The 14,410-nt window shown below is 42.8% G+C and overlaps 1 protein-coding gene across 1 annotated transcript in view; it reads right to left on the bottom strand.

Moving 5' to 3' along the window:
• Positions 1 to 7,782: 7,782 nt before the first annotated feature.
• LOC309539804 (uncharacterized protein) overlaps positions 7,783 to 14,410 on the bottom strand; it is a 75,040-nt gene continuing 68,412 nt past the window's right edge. The window contains exons 29-31 of the mRNA XM_082236140.1: positions 13,272 to 13,402; positions 12,032 to 12,376; positions 7,783 to 10,744 (exon numbers count right to left, since the gene is read on the bottom strand). Coding sequence (XP_082092266.1) covers positions 9,794 to 10,744; positions 12,032 to 12,376; positions 13,272 to 13,402 — 1,427 coding nt within the window. The 3' untranslated portion in view covers positions 7,783 to 9,793. The remainder of the gene's footprint in view (positions 10,745 to 12,031; positions 12,377 to 13,271; positions 13,403 to 14,410) is intronic.

Below are 14,410 nucleotides of genomic sequence, written 5' to 3'. Positions count from 1 at the left end.
CATGTATGAGTGAGCTTGAACCTTGCTCCCATGTTGCACCACATGTACAGAGTGTGAGTCCTGGGACGGAGATGTGTAACTGATGCTCGGTCAGGTAAAATGCTTGTGAAATTGGCTTATTTGCAGGGATTGAGTATGTATAAATAAAAAAATAAAATCCGCCTTGCCGGCTTCAATCCGTAAGCCTGTTCCTAAGTGCCAGCCAAATAAGATTAACAGATCATAAATTGAATTAGATTGGCAGTCAGTACCTTTGAGTAATTATAAATTTCATTTGCTGTTTGCATTCCCCCCCCACCTCTAATAAACATTTCTCACTTCCCTACTGGGATAGATTAATTTTTCTGGCAGTCAGCATGACTTCTCTATTCATTGCCCTAAGGACTGTTACATAAAATGCTTTTCTCCCCCCACTCTTTTTTAATATAAAAAGGGATGGTTAAACTATTTGGTCTTATAACCTCTATGCATGTTGTTATACAGTACTTGCTGCCTGCCTGGAGCTTGTGGGGTTGCACATGGTCTATTAGCATGTTTAAATCTGAAATGTGCATAATGTTAACAGCAGAGCCATTCTTTCAGTAAGACCAGGGTTCCAGAATGCTCTGGGCCAAGAATAGATTAGTCCACCCCATGACTTACAGTAGGGAAATGGTGAGTGGGAGAGAGGAAGAAAGGGAATTTTGGAAGGAAGAGCACCAGAAGAACTGAGCAGAGCCTGGGAGTGGCTAGCCATTCTCCCTCTTGCAGAAATATGGAGAACCGAACTTAAGATTGGAAAAAAAAGTACCGGTAACTGAAAGAAACAAAAATTGACAGATTTGCCCACCTTTAGTTACAAGAACTGTACAGTAATTTAAATAACATGTGTTTGAGCTTGCTCCCCCCCTCCAATTCCTCTTTACTTGTTTTCCATGTCTTCTTTAATTGTGTGTCTGAGGCAAGTGCCATATTGGAAAAGTTTTTATAAGTTGCTCTGGGAACTTTTTTGGATAAAGGACAGGATTATAAATGCCTTATATAAATAAAGCTTCAATGCCTCCGTATTTCCAATCTGTCGTCTTAAAAGTATGGTACCTGAAACAGGGCACAGGACTCCATATAAGTCTGCCTAGTGTGGAATAAAGTGGAACAATAACTTCTCGTGACTTGGAAACTATGATTCTGTTAATGCTGCCTTAAATTACATTAGCCTTGTTTGCAGCCCCAACATGCTGTTAGCTCATGTACAGCGAATATGTCACTGGGTCAATTCTCAGCCTTCAGAAAGATGAATGTATCAGCATGTAGGCATCATGCCCCTACCTTGGTGCTCTTGAACCTCTTGCCCCACTCTCCACTCTAAGTACAAAAGATGTTTCCAGGGCAGGCTCAGGTTAGAATCCCAGAATTGTAGAGTTGGAAGGTGCACCAAGCATCATATAGTCTGACATCCTGCAATGCAGGAATCTCAACTACTAGATCATATATGACAGATGGCTATCCAACCTCTGCTTAAAAACCTCCAAGGAAGGAGAGTCCACCAGCTTCCAAGGGAGTTCATTCCACTGTTCATTCCACCTTTTACTGTCAAAAGGCCTTCCTGAATATTTAGTCAGATTCTCCTTTCTTGTAACTTGAAGCCATTGATTCAGGTCCTACCCTCCGGAGCAGGAGAAAACAAGCTTGAAGGTGGCTATCATGCCTCCTCTCAGTCTCCTGTTTTCCAGGCCAAACATACCTTCCTCACTCAACCGTTCCTCTAAGGCTTGGTTTCCAGACCCTTGATCATCTTGGTTGCCCTCCTCTGCACAAGTTCCAGCCTGTCAATATTCTTCTTAAATTGTGGTGCCCAGAACTGGACACAGTATTCCAGGTGTGCTCTGATCAAGGCAGAATAAAGCGAGACTATTAATTTCCTCGACATGGACACTATACTTCTGTTGATGCAGCTTAGAATAGCATTAGTTTTTTTTGCTGCTGCATCACACTGTTGACTCATATTAAACTTGTGGTCTCCTAAGACCCCTAGATCTTTTTCACATGTACTACTGGCAAACCAGATGTCCCTCATCTTATTTTGGCACAGCTGGTTATTCCTGCCTAAATGCAGAAAATTACATTTGTCCCTATTGAAATTCATTTTGCTAGTTTTGTCCCTTTTCTCCAACTTAAGGTCGTATTGAATCATGATTCTGTCTTTTGTGGTATTAGCTTCGTATCATCTGCAAATTTGATGGAGCACCTCTTCAACTCCTTCTTCTAAGTCATTTTTAAGATGTTGAACAATGGGCCCAGGACAGAACCCTATGGCATCCCATTTGTCACTTTTTTCCAAGATGATGAGGAACCATTAGTGAGCACTCTTTGGGGTCAGTCAGTCAACCAGCTACAAATCTACCTAACAGTTATTTTGTCCAGTCCACATTTTGCCAGTTTTTCTGCAAGAATATAATGAAAGACATTGTCAAAAGTCTTACTGAAATTGAGATACACTACCACCCATAGCATTACCCTGATCCACCAAGCTTGTAACTCTTATCAGACAAAGAATTGAGATTTGTTTGGCATGACTTGTTTTTGAGAAACCCATGATGGGACATAGTAATCACAGAGTCCTTTTCTAAGTGTGCACAGACAGTTTAATTACCTGTCAACGTCAAGCTCACTGGTAATTTACCTGTGCCTCATCCCCCTGCACTTTTGAAAATGAGGACATTTGCCCCCCCCAGCCTGCAACAAGGACTTCACCTGCTCTTCAATAATTCTCAAATATTATAGACGGAGGCTCTGAGATTATATTTGCAAGCTCCTTTAGTACCCTTGGGTGCAGCTCATCAGGCCCTGGAGATCTGAATTCATTTAAAGTAACTAGTTGTTCCCTTACCACCTCTTTTCCTATCTTGGGCTGTAGCTCCCTCCTTGCACCATTTCTTCTGTTATCACCAGGTTGGGTGGGCACTGCTTTCCTAATGAGTGAAGTCTGAGGCAAAGTAGGTGTCAAGCAGTTCTGCCTTTTCTCTGTCATCCAATAGCATTTTGCAGTCTTCTCCATGCAGAAAACCTACTACTTGATTGTTCTTGCCTTAAGCTCTCTTGCAAGCCTGAGCTCATTCTCCCTGCAACTGTTGGCAACTCGTGTATATGCCTCCTCTGTGAGTTTCCCTTTCTTCCATTTCTATACAAGCCCTTCTTAAATCTCAGCTCATCTGTAAGCTCCTTATACAGCCACACCAGTTTCCTTAGATGCTTCCCACTTTGCTTTAATTGGAATTGTCTGCCTTTGTGCCTTCAATATTTCACACTCCCATCCATCTTGGACCCCTTTCTCTTTGACTATTTCTGACCTTGAGATCTCACCCAGTAGTGTCCTCAGCTTTTTAAACTGGCCTTCTTAAAGTCCAGAGTGCATATCTGACTATATTAAGCTTTCCCTTGCCAATGTATCATGCAACCCAGGAGGACATGATCACTTCCTCCCAAGCTTCCCAGTATTTCCACTTCGTCAATCAGTTCCTCCCTCTTGGTGAGGATCGCTTCTTCCACCTTCTGGCAAATGAAATTATTATGCATTATTTGCTTCAACTTTTTGCTTTTGTTATAGAATCATAGAATCATAGAGTTGGAATAGACCACAAGGGCCATCGGGTCCAACCCCCTGCCAAGCAGGAAACACCATCAGAGCACTCCTGACATATGGTTGTCAAGCCTCTGCTTAAAGACCTCCAAAGTAGGAGACTCCACCACACTCCTTGGCAGCAAATTCCACTGTCAAACAGCTCTTGCTGTCAGGAAGTTCTTCCTAATGTTTAGGTGGAATCTTCTTTCTTGTAGTTTGGATCCATTGCTCCGTGTCCGCTTCTCTGGAGCAGCAGAAAACAACCTGTCTCCCTCCTCTATATGACATCCTTTTATATATTTGAACATGGCTATCATATCACCCCTTAACCTCCTCTTCTCCAGGCTAAACATGCCCAGCTCCCTTAGCCGTTCCTCATAAGGCATCGTTTCCAGGCCTTTGATCATTTTGGTTGCCCTCTTCTGGACACGTTCCAGTTTGTCAGTGTCCTTCTTGAACTGTGGTGCCCAGAACTGGACACAGTACTCCAGGTGAGGTCTGACCAGAGCAGAATACAGTGGCACTATTACTTCCCTTGATCTAATTTTAGTATATGTGCTGCCGAAGCGAGTACTGATCTAGATGCTATACTCCTATTGATGCAGCCCAGAATTGCATTGGCTTTTTTAGCTGCTGCATCATACTGTTGGCTCATGTCAAGTTTGTGGTCAACCAAGACTCCTAGATCCTTTTCACATGTACTGCTCTCAAGCCAGGTGTCACCCATCTTATATTTGTGCCTCTCATTTTTTTTGCCCAAGTGCAATACTTTACATTTCTCCCTGTTAAAGTTCATCTTGTTTGTTTTGGCCCAGTTCTCTAATCTGTCAAGGTCGTTTTGAAGTGTGATCCTGTCCTCTGGGGTGTTAGCCACCCCTCCCAGTTTGGTGTCATCTGCAAATTTGATCAGGATGCCCTTGAGTCCATCATCCAAGTCGTTGATAAAGATGTTGAATAAGACCGGGCCCAAGACAGAACCCTGTGGCACCCCACTAGTCACTCTTCTCCAGGATGAAGAGGAACCATTGATGAGCACCCTTTGGGTTCGGTCAGTCAGCCAGTTACAAATCCACTGAGTGGTAGCATAGTCAAGACTGCATTTTACCAGCTTCTTTACAAGAATATCATGGGGCACCTTGTCAAATGCCTTGCTGAAATCAAGGTAGGCTACATCCACTGCGTTCCCTTCATCTACCAGGCTTGTAATTCTGTCAAAAAACGAGATCAGGTTAGTCTGACATGACTTATTTTTCAGAAATCCATGCTGACTATTGGTGATCACAGCATTCCTTTCTAGGTGCTCACAGACTGTTTGCTTAATGATCTGCTCCAGAATCTTCCCTGGTATTGATGTCAGACTGACTGGGCGATAATTATTTGGGTCCTCTCTTTTTCCCTTTTTGAAAATAGGGACAACATTTGCCTTCCTCCAGTCTGCCAGGACTTCGCCTGTTCTCCAGGAATTCTCAAAGATGACTGCCAGTGGTTCTGAGATCACATCTGCCAGTTCTTTTAATACTCTTGGATGCAGTTCATCTGGCCCTGGAGACTTGAATACATCTAAACTAGCCAAGTATTCTTGTACTATCTCCTTAGTTATTCTGGGCTGTGTTTCCTTTGCTGAATCATTTGCTCCAAAGTCTTCAGGTCGGGCATTGCTTTCTTTATCGGAGAAGACTGAGGCAAAGAAGGCATTGAGGAGTTCAGCCCTTTCTGTGTCCCCTGTTTGCATTTCACCATCTTCTCCTCTGAGTGACCCCACTGTTTCTTTGTTCTTCCTTTTGCTACGGACATACCCATAAAAGTCTTTTTTGTTGCTTTTAACCTCTCTAGCAAGCCTGAGTTCATTCTGTGCTTTAGCTTTTCTGACTTTGTGTCTACACATGCTGGCTATTTGTTTGAATTCCTCTTTGGTGGTTTACCCCCTTTTCCATTTTTTGTACACATCCTTTTTTAATCTTAACTCAGTTAAAAGTTCTTTAGATAGCCACCCTGGCTTCTTTAGGCACCTTCCATGTTTCCGTCTCATTGGTATTGCCTGAAGTTGTGCTTTTACTATCTCCCTCTTAACAAACTCCCAGCCATCATGAACTCCCTTTCCTTTTAGTATTACTGTCCATGGGATCTCACCCAGCACTTCCCTAAGTTTTATGAAGTCGGCTTTCTTAAAGTCAAGAAATTGAGTCCTAGTATGCTTGGCTGCTCCTTTCCGCTGTATAGTAAACTTCTGAAGAGCATGATCACTCGCGCCTAATGATCCTCCCACTTCTACCCCACTAACCAGGTCATCAACATTGGTTAGGACCAGATCTAAAATGGCTGTTCCTCTTGTTGCTTCTCCCACTTTCTGGACAATGAAGTTGTCTGCAAGGCCAGTGAGGAATCTGTTTGACCTTATGCTCTTGGCTGAGTTTGACATCCAACAAATATCTGGGTAATTGAAGTCCCCCATTACTACTATCTCCCTTCCTTTTGCATGCTTGACCATCTGTTCCAGGAAGGCATCATCTATGTCCTCCGACATATCTTTCACAGTGGAGCAGCTCCTGTTTCTTATTCTGCCTCCCTGCTAAAGGTTGCTGTAGCAAACCTAGGCTGAACATACTGACAGTGTTAGTTTTAGTCACTTTCAAAAACAGGGCATTCCTTACATGTAGCTATGTGCTGCAGATTGCTTAGGCTTTTAGGCACAAGTCCGCCTCTAGTATCCTCCATAGTAACTCCAGCATGCATGGTAATTGTGCCATCTAGTGGTGCAAACTAGGAAGGATTTATTTTATCTCCAGCTAGAAAAACAAGCAACCAAACCCTGAGAGCTGAAAGCTGTTGCTCTACTACTGCTTGACTAAGAGGCATCCTAGGAAACGTATCTGAGGGCTGTATGCAACTCTGGGTGGCTCTACCTGACATCCTTGCCCCCTAGGGATGCTTTCAGATAGAAGGCTCTTGAATGCTAGATGTGTTTAGTATGCCTGAGACTCATAATCCATATGGAGTTTATGCTGATCTGATCATTGTTAGTCCTGCCTAGTTCTCAGTGATGTGACAAAATATGACGTGGAAAGTGTCTGCCTGTGACAAGAAATATATTAACTGTGCAATCCTATGCATGTTAATTCAGAAATAAGCTCCTATAAGTTCAACTGGGCTTGCTCTCAGGTATTATTATAAATATTTATTAAACTTTTATACCAGCCTTCATCCAATGACTACAGGGTGGGTCACAACATAAAAATACAAAATGAAAACACAAAATACATAATAAAGCAAAAGCAAAACAAACCAGTAATTCCCCTGCCATAGACACAATTAAAAGACAATCAGCTGGAGGCCTAGTTAAAAATACATGTTTTTGCCTGGCGCCAAAAGATATGTAATAAAGGCGCCAGGCAAGACTTCTTGGGGAGACCACTCCCTACCAATGGGGAGCCACTGCAGAAAAGGCCTGTTCTTGTGTTGCTACCCTTCAGACCTCTCATGGGGGGGAGGGAGTCCTTCAGGCATTGCAGTCCTGCGCCATTTAAGGCTTTATAGGTAAAAAGCAGCACTTCAAATTGAGCCCAGAAACTAATTGGCAGCCAATGCAATTGGTTCAGGATCAGCTGAATATGCTCAAACTATCTCGTCCCAGTGAGCAACTTGGCTGCCGAATTCTGCACCAGCTGCAGTTCCTGAACTGTTTTCAGAGGCAGATATACATATAATGCATTGTAGTAATCTAACCTAGTAAACCCCACTGAGGAAAGCAGGACTCCCGTTGAACCAAAAATGTATTGAATTACACTGATAATGTGAACTTTGTGCACACTTTCTCAGTCACAGGCTTATCATACCAGCTGAGAACTAGACCCACGTCTCAACACTTTAATCAATAATTGGCTAAATGTTCAGTTTAGTTTCTCAACAGAAAATTTATTTCTCCCTTGTGTATCGTTAATTTGCAAATCTATCAGACAGCAACAAATTCTTCCTAAGGCAGCAATCCTGGGAGCAAGCCTGATGGAACTCAGTGGCACTAATTTCTGACATGCATAGAATCTGGTTGCATGTTATTACATTACTTTCAACAATGGGCTCAGCAGTGACTACTAACCTTTGGTGAACTGTCCTCAGTAATTGTTACAGCTGTCTGAGTGGTTAGATAGAGTGCATTTTTAACCAGTTAAAATAACTGAGCAGTGCAATTATAATCTTTCCCTTTTATTTGAAATTCCACAAAAATACATAATGTAATCCATCGACACCTCAAACTAAAGATCAGTGCAAAACCACAGCTTGTTATCTAAAATAAAAAGATACTGCAAAGCTCAAGATCTGCAAATTCTACGATTAACCCTTGAAAATGAACAGGCTATACTCCCATTCCAAATGGAAAGGTACATGGGAATTAACTGTAAACTCTGCGACAGCTACCAGTGCAGTCTTAAATCTCAGTTCATTAGATACAACTCTCCACACATGAAACTGTGGATTAAAACCAAAGGAAAGCTTAAAATAAGCAGTATTTCTGTCATATAAAATGTTCCTTAAATGTAAGTTTATCTTGTCCAAAAAGATTAAAATACATTTACCAATATATACATTTTCATCCCATTCATTTTTGCTTTTCTTTGAATTATAAAATAGATATGTACAGAATAAAAGATAAAAGATGAAGGGAAAAGGGACTAGGGCAACATACATTTATAGCACACTCCCCTGCCAAGAATCCTAGGAACTATTTGTTGTTAATGCTGGGAATTGTAACTTTGTGAGAGACAAACTACAGTTACTAGGATTCTTTGAGGGTGTGTGTTGTGCTTTAAATGTATGGTGTGCATGCAACCTAGCTCAGTGGCAGTACACCCAATCCTACTTATTGCTTTTAGCCAAAGGGCCTGAGAAAATGTAAGATACATATATATATAAAATATAAGGCACTAAGTGGGTTTTATAGGTGAGTGGGGAAGGGGTGTGAACCCAGTCCTCCTTGGTCCAAGCCCAATACTCTCTCTGCTACACCACATTGACTGTACTATACAGATATACACAAAATTACTTAGTGCACGATTGTGGCATTTGAAAAAGCACCCATCCTGCATGGGTGGGTTCCATTCATTTCAATGGATGAAGCCAATCACTGAATATGTGAAAGGATCAGCTGCCTCCACTGAAATGAATGGGACAGCCCTTGTGGCTAGTAGAGTTGAATGAATACATCAGAACTCTTAAGGATCCTGATTCAGAGATGTCAGATGAGCACATGTGCTTCTGGTTTTACGTTACATTTTTGTACTGTCCACCAGCTGCAACCTGGGCTAAACCTATGCTTAGCCTACATGTTGCAAAAGGAGCACAATGTCTGCTAAGTGTAGGAAGGAAAATTAGACTGCATTCTTGTTTTCACTCCACCTCTTTTTACACTCATCTTTGCTTTTTTTTTCATGTAGAAGGACATTATTTTGAAAAGCACCTTAAAAATGAAGTGAAATACCTACTCTTCTAGAGAACATATGTATTTCCTGTTGATATTAAATAGCCCGAGCAACAAGCCACCCCAGCTGTATTGTACATTTAAAGCTGCAATTCTAACCACATCCACTAGTGAGTAACCCCCCCTGTGTTCAACCTGACTTACTTTTGAGTAAATACGTTTAGGATTGCACTGTTTGACAACTTAACTTTGAAGTCAATATGACTAATTAAGTTAATACTTTGCTAATTGGGCATTGTTAAATGCACAAGGGAACAAATCCAAGAGCGACTTAATCTTGAAGCAAGGCGTTTAGGATCACACATCTAGCTAAAGTTTGCCGATAACCAACTAAACCAGTTGGACTGCCATCCAGGTCCTAGCAATGTATGCTAGAATACAGAGGCTCAGGATGTTAGCAACATTCTTTCTGGCTATGCAGCTGGAGTAGTTCCTTGTTGCTCCAAGCCTATGTTACTACAATCCAAGTTCTTTTGCACTGCAATGCTATGAATCTTATACTCAGAGGGCCTACTGTATTCAGTGGGGCATACTTCCTAGAAAAGTGTGTTTAGGACTGCATCCTTAATCTCAGTATCTCTTCTCTGGGCTTTGTGTGAGTTTTCTTGTACAGAAACTACTGCAAGGAAAGGAAAGCGATTCATTTAGCCCCTGAGAAAACAAACCACTAATCCCTATCACTGTTAAATGTAAATAAAAACTTATAGATGAAAGCATACCATCTATGAGCGTGTGTACTGCACAGTGCTGTATTTAACCCTTGAGGACTTGCTCAGGGTAGAACCAGGGGGAGGTGCTTCCTGTGTGCTGCCTTGGTTAAAGAAAGCATCTGCGATCAAGATTTGTCCCTGTCTATCACTCTCAGAGTAGGTGGCTTGCTCTGATGTGCCCCACATGCCAGGGGTGGGTGTAACCACCCTCTCGGTCACTACCACATTCTGTCCTCCTGCTAAATTGGGGATGCTCAAGGAACCCTTTAGCTCAGAACTAGGTACAAGGACCCTCTCCCTTTCCCTTACAACAACGTAGTTTGAATCTGTAAGGTCTGGAAAGACTCCAGAAGGCATTTCTAACACATCCTGCAAGTTAGAACCTGGAGCAAGCACTCTCTCTGTCACTACCACATTCTCTTTAAACTGAGGGTCAAAGATTACTGGAGGGGGTATTGCCCCATAAGATGTTTCTGTCACGACAACATTGCTGCTGCTGCTGCTAACCAGAGGGTTGGCTATACGCCTAACTTGCTGCAAGCCAGGTGTAGATTCAAAGGTAGTCTCAGTTATGGTCTCCTCGGCCACCATTTCTGAACCAAAGCCTTTTGTGGCGTCAGGTATTTGGTTGCCAGAGCCTGAAGTATAGGTGTGCTCTGCATTCTGCTGATGCAAGTATTGCACATCAGATTCACTTGCTGTAAGAGTAGGAGTTGGGTCTTTCAGGCCTTGAGAGGTGTGTAGTCCAGCTTCCATGCCAATGCGTTTGCCCATGCAGATCTCAGCCAGAGTCTTAAATTTATCTCCCAGGTCATCCAGGTAATGCTCATCGAAGTCGCCCTCAATGAAACTGCAGCAGCCGACAGAACCATGGGGAGAATCTCTTTCTTCCTCCTGAGAGTAAATGAGTAGGCAGTCTTTTGCGAGGTGCCCTTCATCCTCGTCGGCAAAAGCATCAGCTTTCTAAAAATGTGGAAAAACAAGAACTGTGAGTGCTTGTGTTTCGGAAGATATAATTTTCTTTAATGAAAACAGCAGTCAGCTTGGTTGGGTGTGACACAAACTCCTTCAGGCAGAAGGCAGTGTTTTGGGGCCTTTTAGCTTAGTGAAAAGGCAACATGACAGAAGTGTATACGATTATGCAGGGCATGGAGAAAGGGAATAGTGAAAAGTTTAGCCCCTTTTCTCATTCCTAGAGCTCATGGAGCCCTGTTGCATCTGGACATCAAAAGAGTCAAGACAGACAAAGGGAGAACTGTTCCTCACAGTGCACAGCCAAACTTTGGAATCTGTTCCCGCAAGAGGCAGAGATGGCTACCAACTTGGGTGGCTTTAAAAGAGGATTAGATAAATTTGTGGAAGATAAAACTATCAAACGCCCTGCTGGTAAGCTTCCCATAGGTATCTGGTTGGCCACTGTAAGAACAAGATCCTAGATTAGATGGGGTCTGATCCAGCAGGGCTCTTCCTATGTTCTTAACAAAGAGAAAGCCACCCATTTTGCACGTGAGAGAGCCAGGCATAAAATTCTTCCTATTTTCAGGGATGGGCATTTACGGGAGAAAAGTGACAGCTGAATGTCTGCATCTTATCTTCCCCACCTCCACTCTCCTTTTTAAAATTGTAGTTTGCCCACATAGTGGTAGCTCTCATTACTTTTGGAAAGGAAAGGGTAATGGGAGAAAGACAGCTATGACGCTGCTTGCAAGCTCCATGCCCCAGGGAAAAATATGCAATTTCCCCCTCCTTAGAAATTGATGACAATGCCATCCCACTTCTGGGTAATAGAAGTGGTGGCACTTTTGGCTTAACTCTGTCAGAGACAGCAGGATGTAGGGCAGAATTTCTTTCCCCCAGTGCTTTATTTTTCTATAGAAATTTCCCCCTTTTCATATGTTCCTTAGTAACAATGAATGACTGCCCATGGCAAATTAAAGGTAAGCATGGCAGTCTTCAAAGTGTTTAGATTTGTTTAATGAACACAAGTAAAATAAATGTGCTATATTAGATCACTTTTGAGGACATTGGGAAAAATCCTGATGCAAACTGAGAATGTTAGGGAAATGGTGATAACTTGCATAGGGAAATATTCACATTTTCCAGGAAACCCACAACACTGCATGTGAGCGATGCCCAAACCAATCCTAATAAACTAAGGAGTGGAAAATACAAAGGTCCCAGAATTAAACAAAACAGGGGAAGGGGAAGTCAACCAAGAGAGGAAGCATCTCATAAAAGTGGAAATCTTACTTCAGTGAAGTAGCTCCTTAAGAATTCTTCATTCACGGCTCCAGCATGTTCCATGTATCTGCTATCCATTGTCAGGATTTTCTGTGCTGCCATGTCTCCCCCTCCTACTCCTCTTGCTCCTGCTATGGTTGAGCCCCCTCCAAAATCCATGCCGTCATGATGTGCATGAGACATACGGGCCTCCTCCCAGCGCCTTTCGATGGTTGTGGTGTTACGCTGTCCAAATGCAGAAGAGCCAGAAACCACAGCACCTCCTGCCACGCCTAAGCTTGACGATGCATTTCCATTCCCCATCCCTGAGGCCGAGTTGTTCACAGAAGTCATGTGGCTTAGGCTGACAGCAGCCTAACGTCAAAGAGAAAAATAAAACTGTAAAACTACATTCATTTAAGGAGGCAGGCTGGGCTGGGCGAGGCCAGCTAGGAAGCAAATGTGATTCAGGAAGTTTATTTGCTTCCTGCTTGGAGAAAAGGAAGAGCAGATTCGTAATATGCCAGAGGAACAGATCCCGAAAGGTTTGGCTATTTGCATAGGTGTCTGCAGGAATGTTACCAGGGTGGGGGAAGTAAGAATGGAGTGGCCCAGTGCATACTGCCTCAGATTTCAGGTTCTACAGATGCTAGAGATCTATGATTTAAAAATGAAATCTGAGAATCTGGGGATTATGGTTCATGCAGCAGGGGACAATGTCCCCCTTGCTAGAGCACCACCCCATATACAGTTACTTGTGTCCCCTCCAAAAAAAAAACCACCAAAAAAAAAACAACTCCTTTCAGAACAACAGAGTTTGTAGTTAGGCAGCTTTCCAGGTCAATGGGAATATCTGTTGGATAGCAGAACTTCTTAGCAAACTTCCTTCCCAAATGCTTCTGTACAGCTGCGTCAGAAAAAGTAGCCTGAGAACAGCTGTCTCAGCCTGATCCTGCCTATTTAGAAGCCCAGAAACTTCACACCAACCTCACCTATGTTTGTACAACTGTTTTTACACACACACTTTTTAATTATGTAAATGAATTACCCCATACCTATTTAAACTGATAAGAGAGTAAGAGCCATATTGTTCTAAGTAACTCAGCCCATTGTTGTCTAAAGCAGACTCTTAGGCTGCAGCCCTACATGCCCGTCCTTGGAAGGACATCCTATTTAACTCAGCAGGGTTTACTTCTTAGCAGACATGCATTAAGCAGGATATCAACATTCCTTGATGCCAAATACAAAATCAGGGCAAAACACAAGATACCTTGTCTTCAGGGGCTGCCCCTTCATTGTTCCATATTCGCAACATTTCTTCACTGTTAGCGGGTATTGCCACAAAGCCTTTTGAGGCACCTGATCCACCAAAGCCACACGCCAGCAGTAAGAGAGGCACCACTGCAAAGGAACACGGCAGATCAACGAACCACCAAAGGTTGAACTTGCAGAAGCAAATCCTAAATATCCGTTCATAGCCCATTAAATATAACAAAATACTCCAAAATCAATTCAAAATATTACAGCGTTCTCTAAAATAGAGCCATGTAATGCAAACATTGCACCACAAACAACAGGCTGTGTACCAATCCTGTACTAATCTACACTTTCTGATGGCTTAGCACATTTTAAAATTCCAGTGAGGTGAGAGCACTGGAGAACCAAACATGAACAGCAGCAAGCAACTTCCATTTGCTTCAGCTTGCAGGCCTCACACATTCAGAGTTGTGCATGTTCCACAACATTACCATGAAAACACAGGATTTAGGTACAAATTTTGGCAACTTCAGGTTTTCCCCCCTAGCGCTCAGACAGTGAAGAGAGGCTTGCAGCTATGTGGGAAAGCAAGCCTGCAAGACTCCAGGAGAGGGGCTGAGCACCCTTTCCAGTGATTGGCGGGGTAGGCGTTATAGTCCCTTGCATTTTTAGCAAAAACACAATTTTGCTAGGTAGGCAAACATGGGTAAATCAATCCCCCAGCTGCAGTGGTTGCCAGTTTATTTCCAGGCCAAATTCATGGTGCCCACCCCTGGGGTTTAAAACCCTGAATGACTTGCGCTCCAAATATCTGAAAAAACCACCTCCATCCCTACAGACCGTCTTGGGTGTTAAGTTCAGTTGAGGGGGTTCTTTTAGTAGTTCCGCCATCCGTATGGCAAATGTTGACTCGGGAAAGGACTTCCTCTGTGGCAGCCCTTAAATGGTGGATCTCCCTTCACACAGAGGTATTCCTACCATCTTCATTGTGTAACTTCTGCAGTATGCTGAAGATACACCTCTCTCCCCAGGCCTTTGACAATTAAAATATTTATGTGGGACCCACCTCTTCAACCTTTACTGTACTGCTCTGTGGAATGGTAACAGCTGCTTTAATAATTGTACAAAATGTTTTACTTGTTTTTAATAGTA

The sequence above is a fragment of the Podarcis vaucheri genome (genome assembly GCF_965113315.1).
Source record: "Podarcis vaucheri genome assembly, chromosome: 8".
NCBI lineage: Eukaryota > Metazoa > Chordata > Lepidosauria > Squamata > Lacertidae > Podarcis > Podarcis vaucheri.
The sequence above is the reverse complement of the archived record's forward strand: the minus strand, read 5'-3'. Positions and strand labels throughout refer to the sequence as shown.